General features: G+C 41.5%; 1 protein-coding gene across 2 annotated transcripts in view; it reads left to right on the forward strand.

Annotated features, from left to right (window-relative positions):
- The first annotated feature begins 1,647 nt into the window (after positions 1 to 1,647).
- The window catches only part of MTMR10 (myotubularin related protein 10), a 35,565-nt gene continuing 22,995 nt past the window's right edge, over positions 1,648 to 14,217 (forward strand). Inside the window, exons 1-2 of one of the 2 annotated variants that reach the window (XM_021554261.3) lie at positions 1,648 to 1,806; positions 3,050 to 3,110. In XM_021554261.3, coding sequence (XP_021409936.1) covers positions 1,753 to 1,806; positions 3,050 to 3,110 — 115 coding nt within the window. In that variant the 5' untranslated portion in view covers positions 1,648 to 1,752. Of the gene's footprint in view, positions 1,807 to 3,049; positions 3,111 to 6,670; positions 7,553 to 14,217 lie in introns of those variants that run through there. The other variant, XM_085588674.1, reaches the window with a different exon arrangement.

The raw sequence follows: 14,217 nt of genomic DNA on the forward strand, positions 1-14,217 counted from the left end.
AATGCAATATAATATACTTTCTATTAATGAGGGAAGATATTGTCCTTGCAGCTGATGTTGAGTATTGTATGTGTCATTTTGTGTCTAAAAATGTGTCCATTTGTCTGGAGTCTTCACCACTATGCCTTTACAAATGTTATATTGTACATGAGCTGTTCCATTTTCATGACAGTATGCTGACCAAAATCATGCTTTTAATATGGTGAGGCTGCAAAACACCAGCAGTTTATTTGTCAGGTCCTGGCCTTCAGCTCTCACCCCTAAACCATGGTCCTTGCTGTGAACTCTGCTTGGCTCACTTACTGCTGGAACCAAGACTGTGGTGCACCAGTAGCCAGGGGCCAGCTCTTCTTACTCTACTGAACACTTCAGACCTGGCTCCAAAATCTGGAGATACCTGCTCGTTTGACCTAGTTCACTTGTGGCTGGATCATCAGCAGGAGAACCCAGACTCTCCCCCTTCCTTAGATCTCACAGCTGACAGAACATGTATTCCTGATCTAGGGTTCTTCATTAAACCACATTTCTACCCAAACTGTTGCTTCATGTAGGATGTATTTCCACTGTGGAGGTGAAGTTTAGAGCAGTCAGAATAATCACCTGCAGTATGGATCTTTATGGGTGCCACAGGCCACTAAGCAAACATGAGAAGTTACTCAGTTTCCTACTTAAGAGAGATAGCAGGGATGGATTTTGGCAGTTTAGGTAGGTGCCTGTGTTATTTCCATGTCCTGGAGAAGTTCAGGCGAGCAACACATGAGTGTCTGGAATGCTTAAAGGGAGTTACAAGGATGTTGGATCAACATCCAGCTCGCACAGTCAGCAGGGCTGCAGAGTGGGAGGGTGAGAGCAGAGCTGCCTGGGGCTGGTATCATCCAGCCCTCACAGAATCACACAGAATATGCTGAGTTGGAAAGGACCCACAAAGATCATGGAGTCCAGCTCCTGGCCCTGCACACAGAGCCATCCCCAAAAGTCACAACATGTGCCTGGGAGAGTTGCTTTCACCCCAGAGCTGTAATGTGTGCACCTTCTGTAAAGGGTGACGGGAAGAACTCTATAGCAGTAAGTGATTCACAGAATCCCAGAATGTCAAGGGCTTGGGATGGAGCACAGACCATCCGGTTCAGAACCCTGCCATGGGCAGGGGCACCTTGCACTGGAACAGGTTGCTCAAGGCCTTGGAGAGCCTGGCTGTGAACGCTGCCAGACCCAGCCGGGCAGCCTGTGCCAGTGTCACCGCCCGTCCCCACCGCGCTGGAGCTGGGTTTTACCGCTGCCTCACGAGACAGCCCCGGGCGGCAGCAACTCCGGCAGGCCCCCGCACGGGGCTCCGAGGCCGAGCTGTGCTCCGCTGCTCGGAGTCTGGCCGCTGCCGGGCAGGACGGGCCGGCGGGGCGGTGACCGGCCGCACGGTGCCCCGGGCCGCCGCCGCCGGCCGCTTGTTCCCTCCGCGCCGCCGTACGCGGCCGCGCCCGCCCCTCACGGCCCGGCCGCGGCCGCCGCCCGCCCGAGGAGCCGCTGGGCCGGCTCTGGGAGGCGCAGGGAGCCGCGGGGGCTCCATGCGGGGCGGCGGCGCCTCCAGCCCGGGCCTGCCCAGGCCGCTGGCTCCTCCCCTGGGGAAGGAGGGTGCGCCGGGGCCGCCCCCGCGGAGTGACGGGGAGCGCAGCCCGAGCGGCCGCGGGCGCCGGGCCTGAGCCGGCGGGCGTCGGCACCACCTCCGGGGCCCGGCCCGGCCCGCCGGCGGCCACAATGTTCTCCCTCAAGCAGCCCAAACCCACCTTCAAGTCGTACCTTCTGCCTCAGGTAACCGCGTTTTACTGCCATTACCGACCTGCCCTCCCTGCCCTGCCCAGCCTGCCCCGGGCCGCCCCTGCCCCTGGCCGAGGTGCCGCCCCGGGCCGTGCCCGCTGGCCCGGGGGGTGCGGGCGGCACCTGTGAGGGGCTGCCGGGTCCCCGAGCCCGCCGGGCCCCGGGAAACAAAAGCTGCGCAGCCGGGTCGGGGTGCAGCCCCTTGGCCTCCGGGTGCCCGCGTCGCGCTCGGACAGAGCCCGCACGGTGCTCGGGGAGCAGGACTTCTGTCAGCATAAAGTCTCGTGTTCGTTAGAATCGGCCCGTGCGAGGTTATTTTGGAAAGTTGTGAGTTACGCTTCAGGTGTTTGGGCTCTCTTTGCTCGCAGCGCTGGGCGGGATGAGGAGAAAGCAGCGGGCGCTGCTCTGCTGTGCCCATGGTTAAACTACACTTGCGGCCATCGCTTCATGTTTGGAACGTGTCTGATGGCATAAATAAGAAAACCGAGTGTATCTGTCAGTTATATATGGTGCATATAGTACTGAGTATGTCGAGAACCACCAGGACTTTTTGTGTTATCTGGATGTGCACTTGACAGAAAGTGGATTTGTTTACTTTAGACAAGACGGGACCTCTTCTAGCAACATGTTTCACATGTTAACTGATTTTTGGTTTTTCACAATTTCTTAGTAGAGGTGAAATGTCGATGTAACACAGTTCTGGATATTCCTAGTCTTGGGAAATAGTTATATTGTTATCATTGTAGGAACCATGGGTTATTTCACCAAAGGTTCCTGTCTTTGTAGAAGATTTTCAGTTTTAAGGTTTGAAACTGAAGCACAAGTAGGCATATGCGTGTTCTAGGCCTTAGTATTTTTTTAAATCTTTCCTGTGTTGGAAGCTGTGCATGTTAGAAGTTAGTAGAGAGTTTTTTTGAACGTGAGTGTCTATATCTGTAAAACTTCTTGAAATGGAGTGTCAAGCCAGGTTGGTTTTTGTTCATCTTGTGACTTGTGGTAGTTTGGGATACCCAATTTGTTAAACATTAATATTTTAAATATTTTATTATTCTTTTGGTACAAATATAAATGCTCTCAAAATTGTTAAAAACTCTTACTTTTATTGGATTCTAGCTCCTTAAGATGAACTTTTTAAGTTAAAATAACTTTTTCTTCTGTACAAGCAGGTCAGGCTTGTGTCTGACTGTAAAGTTCTGAGCTGTAAATAAATTATCTTTTTTTTTTTTTTTTTCTTCAGGCTGATGACAATATATCATCAGAACCAAGAATTAAAAAACTGGAACCAGTACTTTTACCAGGTAGGCATGAATCAGGAATTTGACAAATACCTCTGTTGATATTGATTTTGATATATTTTAATCTTAACATTGTTCATTGAGGGAATATTGCTTTTGAGCAGGAAAAGGTATTTGTATTTGTGTCTATAGAAACTTACTCTAACACACCTGAAACACTAAATAAATACATAGGCAGCTTTGCCTGTGTGATGCATTACTACATATAAGATAATGCCTTGGTTTTTTTGTGAGTATTGGAAATTAAACCACTGTTAAGTGTTTTTGCATTCTTGACACCTTTCAGAAGACTACTGGCAATGACATTTTCATCAGGAAGTTAGATATTTACCTGTGTGCAGAACCCAGTAGCAAAGCCTGTGTCAGGGTCTTCCTTTATTTTAAAGGAAAATAGTCATAGAATTTCCAGTATGTGGGTATGATTGACTTCTGTATTGGCAAACTTCTTATGCCATCTTTATTCATTTACTCTTATTTGATATGGTGCTGTTAGGTAAGTTTGGAATTTGTGTCTTCAGACCTCTACAGAAGAATCTTTTTAGGGTGTGGGTGAAATAAAGCAATGCTTTTATTACTGCTCATCATAACATATTTATAAAAATACAGGATATTAATGACATCCATATTTTGAATAAGAAATAATCTCTGGTAGATGACAGTTTGAGTAATGAGGATTTCTAAAAGCCTTTTTTCAGATATGGAAGGAACAATCTATTGTTCCCAAGATTACTTTCATTGCAAGCTGTACATCACAGTTATAAATTTGGCTTGGAGTTTCTAAGGACAATTTTGAGCTTAAAACAATGTCATACTACATTTTTTTCTTAACATTCAGAATGTATATTTAAAAATAAGAATTTACGCATACACTAAAGTAGGTATAAACAACTCTTGAAAATTATTTTTGTCACTACTTTACATAGGCTTATTGCTAATTAAGCAGTACTAATTGATATATGATATGGTCAAGTAAGGTACCTAAGAGGCTGAAACACTATGGAAGAGCTTCAACTGAAAGAGTAAATAACAACTGCCTGACATTCTTCATGAAACAAAAGAATGCAGAGTTTGCTTGAGGCATAAATTTCTTAAAATACATTGCTGAGATTGCTTGATATTTGAAAGAGTTATATTTTTATGCTTGCAAAACTTCTGCTTACCACTTGGCATCTCACTGATTATTTTGCAGTTGATATTCATCCAAGGCCTTTGACTCACAAGGAAGTGACTGCGTGTTCTTCTCTGAGACATTCCGCAGCAACTGCAAGGCACTAGAGAGTGCTTTGCTCGAAATGTAGCACATCGTGCCTTTGCTGTGGGACTGGCCATGAGCAGTTACAAAAAGTAACTTCTGTGCTGCCACTTTTTGCAGTGTGGTTCATGCTCTATTTGTCAAACTCCCAAGTACTCTTAGAATGGTGCCGACTGGGTTTGCTTTTCTCAGCTGGCTTGTATTTATTCCCTCTTTGCATTATTTTCCTTGTCTGCAGTCTCTTTGAAGTCAGCATTTGATGGCTTTTGGGACATTTGTAGTAAATTGCCCCAAGTTATGTAGAAACCACAGTATGAGGTACCACAGACTTAAAGTTTCTACCTCCATATCATTCTATAGTATTATTTTGAATGATTTCACAATAAAATTCATTGCTCTGAATAGCCACAGAATAGCTCTGACAAAATCTGTTCATGACTCTGTATAAGAGTTGGGAGGGTGTTAGAAGTGACTTATTTAAAACTACTTAAATGCAATTCTTCCTGTTTGAAGTTAAGCACCAGCCTAAAGATATTTTTTCTTTCTGTCATCAACCGTGCTGTAGAAAAGTGCATAAACAAGTACACGTTGTACTGTTGGATAGACTGGCTTTTGGATTTGTCATAACTCGAGTTCCTGGCCAAATTCCAACTCATTTAATTATATTAAGGCTGACTTGCACTTCCTTGTAAATACAGTTTCAGTGTGGCATTCCTAATATCCTGTCCTTAACAATTGTGTGAAATTGCTTTTGCGCTCAGGAGCAGAGATAAACCTGAGTGGCAGAATGTTTGTTACACTTTTTTAAGTAGTGGAGTTTGTAAGGAGTTCTTTTGGAATTAAGTTACATTAGCACAAGCAGGTACTGGTTTTATTAATCTTCAAAACCTGAAAATGGTTGTATTAAGCTTTTGATTCCTAAAACATAGTGACTCTGAGGGAGTGGCTTGCTTACTAATTCCAAAGGAGCTAAATACTCTGCTGTCTAACTTGTATTTCTGCACAGTGGAGGTTAGGACAAGGTGTCACAGGCTAGGAAATACTACATCTGCTTAGAAAATGAAGTGGTTTTTACTTAAAAAAAGACAATTCATTGGAATCAACTTTCAACCTGTAAAGTTTGTTTTAAAAGTTTCCTCTGGAGCCCAGACCCTGCATCTCATCAGAATTTGGAGCAAAGCCTGTGTTCTGCTGGAACTGTATGCCCTGAGGAGGGTGTTTATTGGGAAAAGGAGCAAATATCATTTAAAACAAGTGAAAACCTTGGTTGTAAGGGACAAGACTGATGCTGCAGGGAAAAGCAAGTAATTTTGTAGAATTTGGTACAATTTCATTGCAAAACATGATATATGTTTGAGGTGGAGTTATAAAAATGCTCTCTTTTTATTTCTGCAGCTCTGTTTTCCTAGTGTTAGCTCTGTGAGTGAGAGTTTCTGCAGAATTAGTTAAGAGTTGGCCTCTGTAACAGTTTCACTTTTCCCCCCCTTTGTTTGTTTGCATTGCTGGTTTTATAAGCATGTCAAAGAGGAAAATTACAGAAATAGCAGGTAGTCTACCAGTGAGTCTGGTAAAGTGCCTTGCCTGGCTGGTAGGAAATTAGTCTGTGTACCTTAGGGGAGTATGGAGTTCACACTGTTAAACCTGAAGGTGTGTTTTGTTCTGGGGATCACCTGTAGCCTATTTTCCATAACGGTGTCTGTAGGTTTCCAAGCTATTAACTTGATCATTAAAAAAACCTGTCCAGCACAAGTGGACCGTGAATGCAGCGTGTCTGCACAGTGTGAATGGCAAAGTGCAGTACAGGGATGGACAGTGGGCCAGTCTGGTGTCTGTACTGGAACCAGTGCCACACTGTGTTTAGGCAAGACCAGGCAGCAAGATCCTCCCAGATTGCTCACCCAGGGCATTCTGCAGCAGATTATGTAACCAGTGGAGCATCTGATTGAGTGTGAAGAAAGGATTGTAACTCCCGAATCTTTATGCCCACTTGAATTAGCTAAATTGTTGTTCAGTATGCTAATTTGCTAGTACATTAAGATAGTAATTGTTGCCTGTTTTTTTACAAAAAGGCTGGAAATGGTTATTAAATTATAGACTAAACTGAATTAGAACGTAGATCTTATCTTTAAGGCTTGTTAGTGCTAAGGCAAGTCCAAGGGGCAGTGGCGGTGGGTGAGGTGCTATTGGGAGCAGTTTGCACAGGCTGTTGTGTGTGCCCGTGTCGTGGTCAGATGAACCTGAGCGCTGCCAGCGGTGAGTGCTCGGAGCCGCGCTGGTGGCGGCGGGGACAGGGTCGGAGGCAACGCGGGAGACGGGAGCAGGGCAAGCAGCGCTCAGCTGCTCCCTGCGGAGTGCGCCATGGGCACTTTGCTCTTGCAGGAGCCTCCTGGGGACACCCGAGTGAGGAGTCACAGGATGTCATACGAACTGTGCCATCGCCTTCAGCTCCTCTTGCTGCATTTGTCTTGCTTGAGTTTATGCAGTTGTTTTCTAAAGCCTTGTAAACAGTTATCACCCACAGTTTCACATGGTAGCAAGTTCTGTAGTTTAATTATATGCTGTTAGAGATCTTTTTAATTGCTGCTTTTTTCCCCCTGAAATCACCACCATCCAGTTCCTTTGGATAAATCCTAGTTCTTGTAGGATACAGCAAACATCAAGCCATATTCCTACATTTCATACAAGTTGTGATTTTCAGATGTGTTACATGTCCACTTTGTTCTGCCTCCCTTTGGCTTGTCTTAGTAGGTCCCAAAAATGAAATTTCCTGTATTTGTAATAATCTTTTTGATTAATTCTGAACGAGTTCTTGTTTTTTGCTGAGGTGGAATTATGTGTCCTGTTCAAGACTTTTGCCATTGGATATATTCAGCTTTTATTTAATAATGCCAATTGACTTTACCACCTGCTTTTTTGATTTCTGTTGGCTTTTTTATATATATGTGCCTTTAGAAAGGCAAGTGACTATAGAAATTTAATTTTGGGAGGTTTTTAAGACTGTATCGTGGAAAGATTTAATCTTTTAGAAGAGTCTGTTTCTCTCACAAGTTAGCTCCCAGCTTTTTGGTTTTTTCTGCATTCTGTAATTCCTTATTACACTGAGTCATGTGTTCCAGAGCAGCTGCAACACATCATGTGATAGGAGAGGGGAATCCAGTGTTCACTGAGGCCCCTTTGTGCAGTAGTGCCCCAGGTACGTTCCTTTCTCACTGCTCTGGACCTACCTGCGCCTTCCCCCGTTCCCCTCGGTCTGTGGTGTCCCGGGGCGGGGAGCGGAGGCTCGGCCCGGGGCAGGGCGGGGTTGTGCAGCCGGGCACAGCTGAAGGAGGTTAATGAGCAACCCCGAGATCTGGCGGGTCTGCCCCGCTTGGCTGTTAGAAATCATTTTGCCTTAATGCCTCCGAGGGAAAAGTGGCGTTGTTTAGGTGTCGCTGTCTTTTCCCGTGGCTGTTTCTGGGATGAGGTATTGATATTCAGGAAGGCATTACCTGATGTGCCAAGGATGTGCGTGTGCTGCTGCTGAGCAGCGACAGCCTGTCAGTGCCGATAGCCCGAGGGCAGCTCCTCCCTGCTCCAGAGCGCTCCGAGCTCTTGGTTCTCCTTCCCAGTGCTGTGCAGTGCTCGCCAGGCTCGCTCTCTCCGTGTGCAGCTGAGTGAGACTCATCATATCGCAGGGTTAGGCTTTTTATTGGAAACTGAAATATTACTGTGAAAATTCATTTGTCTGTTTTTTAAATTAATAGGTGATATTAAAAAGGAAGCAAAAAAGTTTTGTAGTTGCAACTTTTTTTCATGAATCGGTGTCATACAAGAGCATGAAATTATTTTCAGCATTTAAGAATGGCCAGATTAGAAATTTCAAAATTTGGAAAATAATGTAACTCCCTGAAGATTTTTTAAAGTAGATGTTTCAGGTTTTTTTGTTACCTATACAAAGATTGCCAGAAGTTTTATATAAGTTAGGAGAGTTTTGAATTCTGGATTTGAAACATGAAACAACAGGTTTCTGAAAACTAGCTCTTCATATTGCAAGAAGTTTAAAAATGGACTAAACATTTGACTTAGATTTAGAACGAGATGTCACAGTAAATATATAGTAAGTAGTCTTTTCTGTTACAGCTTTTTTGTTTGTTTAGCTCAAAATAAATTTTCAGGTGTGGTTTGGATTCAGTTAACTGCTTGTTCTGTGTTTGGGTTTAATTTTTTTAAGGATGTAAGGACAACCAAGGCAGTCTGCCTGCAGAATCTAAGTACCAGATACAATCTTAGAAGTAGCTTTTACTGGATGGAGTAATTTTGTCCTGTCTTATGTTATAAAATGCATTTCTTAAAACTTCTGACTAGTAATATATTTTAGTATTTGTAAACATCTGGAAAAATAATTTCCTTTATGCAACAGATTAGCTGTAGGCCATTATGGAACTAATTCCTTGAAGCTAGAAAGATGACCCTGTTTTAAGTATTTTAATGTTTTTACATGTACATTTTGCAAAGAAGTTGCAAAATAGTTGGTTTCTGCCACTCTGCCCCACATTTGTTTAATGCTACAAGTCATTTAAACCCAGTAGATTCCGAGTTATCATCTGGCCAAGCTACTGGGGGTTTGTCTCTTGGCAGTTACGTTTTCTTCCAATGAAGCGAGTCTTCAGTGAACTGATTCCAAACTAATTTCTAAACAAATGCTTCTATATTAATTTATTTATTAAGCCAAACCTGTATAATTTAACAGACCCAGTAGTACATTAGAAGTTCAGCATCTGTAACTTGTACTGAAATATAGTTACAAAATAAGAAGCTGAAAACCTCAGTCCTCTCAAATTGTTACTGATTATATTGTTTAGGCAAAGGCAGGGTTTGGGAGTCTGTAGTTTATGTAGCCAGACTTAAAAATATGCAAACACCAAGCACACTCCCTCCTCACTGGCTTGTCTATTGTTCACATTACAGAACTCTCACTAAAACATGCTAAAACTCTTACTGGAGGGGCTCTGGTGATAAGAGTTTATTTTCATTTGGCCCAGCTATGCATACAGATGCCAACAGGAGCTGTTTATTATTCCATTTTTCTCACACACAGGTGTGTTCTTATTAACTACTTCATGCTGATACTTTTTTGTGCAACCAAATAACAAGCCAGATCAGAGCTGATTCAGGTGAAATTTGAACTGACAAAAAAGGAAGAAAAAATCAATTTTTAACTGGATCAGTTCTCTGATGAGACTAACAAAATCTGTCGTAAATGGCAGTGCCAGCACAAGGCTCAAGGTGGAAGTGAATGTTGAATATGGAACTGTTTCTATTCTAGTGATAATACAAGTTCCTGGATTAAAGCAACTCTGTAAGCAGCTTTTTGGTTTGCTGCAATACTTTCTTTTCAATCTGTTTGATAATGAGATCTTTGCTTCTGATGGATGTTCCCTTCTTGCCATCTGAACTACTGTTGTTTGTTGTCTACTCTACATTTTTGTGTCCTTCACTGCAGTTCTGAGGTGTGAGGAAAGCTTGTGGAGCAACCCATCCTAGTTCAGAAAAGCAATTATATTCTCAGGTCCCAGCTGTGGGTTTGTTTGGTTTTAGTTTTTGGGTGGTTTGTGGTTTTTTGTTTTGGTTTGTTTGTTTGGGTTTTTTTGAGTGTTTTTTTTTTTCCTCCAATTTTCATAAAGATTAGTCATTACTGGGAATACACTGATTTTAGTCTTGTTATTGTGTATGGAAAACACAGAGATGATCTTTGACAACTTACCAGGAAGCCTGTATATTTTTGCTACTTTTTCCCTTACTGAGCATTTAAAAATTTTATCTAAGCTCTTTTAGCACACTAGAGAAAATAATTAATTAATATATGATATTTTAATAATAATTTTTAATGAGACTGGCAAAACAAGCTCTTTTGGTGTTGTGCATTTATAACACACCACTCTCCAAGCAGTGGTCAGAGTTGTTCTTTGGTAGATATCTCAGGTTCTCCTGTTAAAAATTAATGCAAATTGTTTTTCATTCCCCAGTAATCACAAAAGCTGTCCTTTTGGAACAACCTTGTAAGGGCTCATGAAAATCAGAAAATAGATGAAAGACAATTATTTCATGAGCTTATAAATACTTTTTTTTAACTTAAGTTTGCAAGTGCCTGAGCACACTGAACAGAAGATTCATTTAGAAGTGGATTAGAAACATTTACATCTAAATGCTTGATGCATACTAATAAACTAAAATTTTGGTATTCTCTCCACAAGAGAGCAGATAAAGTGACAAAAATGTAGATTTCAGTTACTTATTAATGAAGTTTTTATTGGAAATTCTTACTTGGGAAATTCCAGGAGTTAATTGTTTGCCAAATATTTTACAAGTGAACTCATTATTATGCATTCTTAACAGTTAAATAGCTACTTGAATTAACCTGAGCTTTTCTATTGTGAACTTCTAAGACTATGTTTCACATTAACAAGCTGGTTTTCTGTTGTCTTACTTGGATATTATCACTACCAGTGTTGTAAATGGGAAGCAGGAGTTTAGTTTCCAGGTGCTAGTTTTTTATGGATTTAGGTAGAAATTACATGACTGGATAAAGTACTTAATAACCTCTGTTATTCTTATGTCTGTTAGACATTGAACATACCCATGGAGCTTCAATGCTCATTAAAGAAAGTTTATGCTGGTAAATCTGTTCTTGTGCTTCTGGTACAGCATTGGGAAAGTTCCCTTTGCAGCATGTAGGGTGCCTGCAATCTTATTGAGCTTGAAGAATTTGCATTATTGATTTATGGAGTATGATTTCAGCTGTTTATTGCCTCTAGCAAGTATCAGATTTTTAATGTGATAAAAATACTGCCTGTTAGCATTTGAAGATGTGTATGTATGTGTGCCATGATCTCTCTGTGTATGTATTGATCTGTGTATGTGTCTGTATGTATAAAATACTGCTCAGTTCTTTTAATTGGGCAGCACTGTTCTGTTCAGTCAGTATTGTTAGAGTTGTTGAAAACTGCTCAGTATGTATCACCTCCTGCATTAATAAGGTCGTGGTCCTTGATGCTACTCAAATCAGCCTTCTTCCCTGAAAAGTTACAAATTATCATTATTAGATAAACAAAAGAATTAAACTTGATCCTGTGAGGGAGGGCACCAAAAGTTACAAAAATATTGTAGTGAAAACAGTGTAGAACATCCTTTATTTTAGGAGATTAGTGCTTAGGGATTATGTTTGAAATGTTGAGGAAACAAATTGCCACAAGCCTGGTACAGTGGTGTGGCTGTACTGGGGGAGAGCACAGCTGTGCTGTCCAGTGCTCCCTCCTGCTGACCCCTGGGCTCAGCAGGGTTCTCCTGCCTCTCTCCCAGCTCCCACATGTTCCCAGGCTCTGCTGGCTGCTCTTTGTTTTGATTGTAGTGGGTTATGCATTATGCTGGATTAAATACATGCCATGTATCTCTTAACATCCAAAATTTGAACCAGTCAGATTGCAAGTGATTCTGGGAGATGTAGCAGATTTTTTCAGAAGTTTAACAGTTTTTGAGGCTGTGTGGTAGGTGGAGAGTGTATTATCTAGATAGATCATTCAGTATCTCCTGTTATTTTTGTGATTTGCGTATTTAATGTAGAAATATTTTTATTAAATGTGTTTAGGCTTTCTATGTAAGGGTGGCAACCTGTAATTTCTCTTCTGGTTTCCTGTCAAAGTTTAAACAAACTGCTCTCGTCTCCTGAGATCATTCTTTGACTTTTGGAGTCAGATGGAAGTGTTGACTGCTGTTCCATGTCTGGAACAGCTTGTGACTGTTTACTGGAAAAAAGCAGCAGCTACATTGTAGAAATGTGCAGTGTAATATCTCTGAATAGCTCTGTTGTTGTCTTGTGTAGGAGAAATCACCTACTCAGCTAAAAACACAAGAAGGGTTCATTGTGCAAGTCCTGCATTTACTACTCATGTTGTTTATCTGCTCATTTTGAAAGGTTTGCTCCTTTATATATTGCTCGTTATAGATGTCCAAATGAGGGATGAAAGATGGATCACATAAAATTCCAAACCTGCATCTTGGAAAAAAAAAATAAAAAAAAATTCTAGAAGTGTTTAGAAATGGCATCTATTAAATTTGCAAACTTTCTCGTTCTTTGGCTGAAGTTAGTGTGAACACATTCTGTCCTGCTATACCTTAATCCTTAGGTTCAAAATATCAAAATGTTAGGGCTGCAAACCTGTGAGCAGAAGATAAGCTAGGCCAGAAGATCCAGAATGCATTTGTGGTGGATGAAATTAAACTAAATGCAGTTGCACTAAAATAGGATTAGAGTTAACTTGTTGCAGTGTAGCCACACAATTATGAGGAATGAAGGAGGGAAGTAAAAAGGACTGACTCTCTTTGGAAAGAGAATGATGTAGCAGGCATGTTTTAAACTGTAGTAGATTTAAATTGAATGTATTTAATATCTTTCCTGTTTGGTTACATCAAAATAATGAAGTACTGAAATAGTTTGATAATAGTAATTTGCTTTTAGAAGTGTCTCCTGTGTGATAGTAAAAAATATTATACTTGGTAACAGATAAGTGAATGTTACAAAATGTTTCATTGTGTATTTAGCTCTCCATATTTTTTTATTAGAATTATTTATTAGAATATTTTTTATTAATATTGCAGTAATACACTGTCAATATGTAGAGAGAGAGGAATAAAAACTACTTAGAACTCAGTTTATGAGGAGGTTGATTTTCTTCACACAGAGGAGGTGACTTAGAACTTCATGTTGAATAGTTGAAGACTTAATACCAACACTGAGAAGAAAGTGCTTCAATAAATGGTTTGGGCTTTTGGAGTTATTTAAGTAAATAGATTATTTGAAGAAATTCTGGGCATTAGAAAGTGTCAGGCCAGTCCATGCTAAGTATTGAAACATTTTCATGACAATGTTTAACAGAAGCAGGGCTTGTCATTCTCATGTACCCCATTATAAGACATTGTTTTCAGCTGCTGTGGACTTGGATGAACTATTTGTACTGAAGCTGTCAGAATCAGATTTTTTTATATTCATATTCAAAAGCTTATTTAAGCACGTTTTAGCACTGTTTGAGGAAAGACTTTAAAGCTCCAGGAGATCTGTTTATAGACGTTTTCACAGTGCCTGCCACTTCTGGCATAGAATATTCATGTGTATGATAACACAGGTCAGTGGAACTTGTCTCCTCACATATTCAAACAGTCCCAGAACACAGATCACAATTCTGGCACCTCAAGGCTAGAGACTTGGACCAAGACATTTTTATAGCTGAACAGCTGAGCCAAAGGCAGAGATGCTGCTGCTGCTCTTAGTGACTTCCAGGCGGATCCCTGATTGTATCAAGGGCAAGAGATCCAGTAGGACCAGTAGGACAGCTGGGTGAAATAGCTAAGGTGCTGGAGGGCCTGGAGACAGCAAAAGCTGCATTTCTCTCAAGTGTCTGGGACACTAAAGGCAGTCCTTTCAAGGTATGCTTACTTGGCTGCAGTGCTCATCACCTGAAAAAAGACCTGCTCTAGAGAGGAGATAAATGGGGAATTTATTCCTGCTGTGGTTCTGCTCCTTGGACATGCAGTAGCTGATTGCTGCCAGCACAGCTGCCCAAAGAGCTGCTGTTTCCTTGCAGAGCATGACTGTCAGATGGCATTTCAGGCAACTGGGACTGAACATGCCAGACCTATTACGAGCAAATTAGGCTTCAGCACTCTTTAGTCCTTAGTTTCTCCTAAGCAGAATCTCAGAGCCAATATGAAACTACACTTTTTTTTGGAGCACACTTGTATTCCCACACCATTTATGTTAGACAGCAGCAGCAGGAGGTGGTTGATCTGATGACAAAAGTGAAAGCTCTGTACAGGAATAAAAGG

This window comes from Lonchura striata, chromosome 10 (assembly GCF_050655825.1).
Source record: "Lonchura striata isolate lonStrDom1 chromosome 10, ASM5065582v1, whole genome shotgun sequence".
Classification (NCBI taxonomy): domain Eukaryota; kingdom Metazoa; phylum Chordata; class Aves; order Passeriformes; family Estrildidae; genus Lonchura; species Lonchura striata.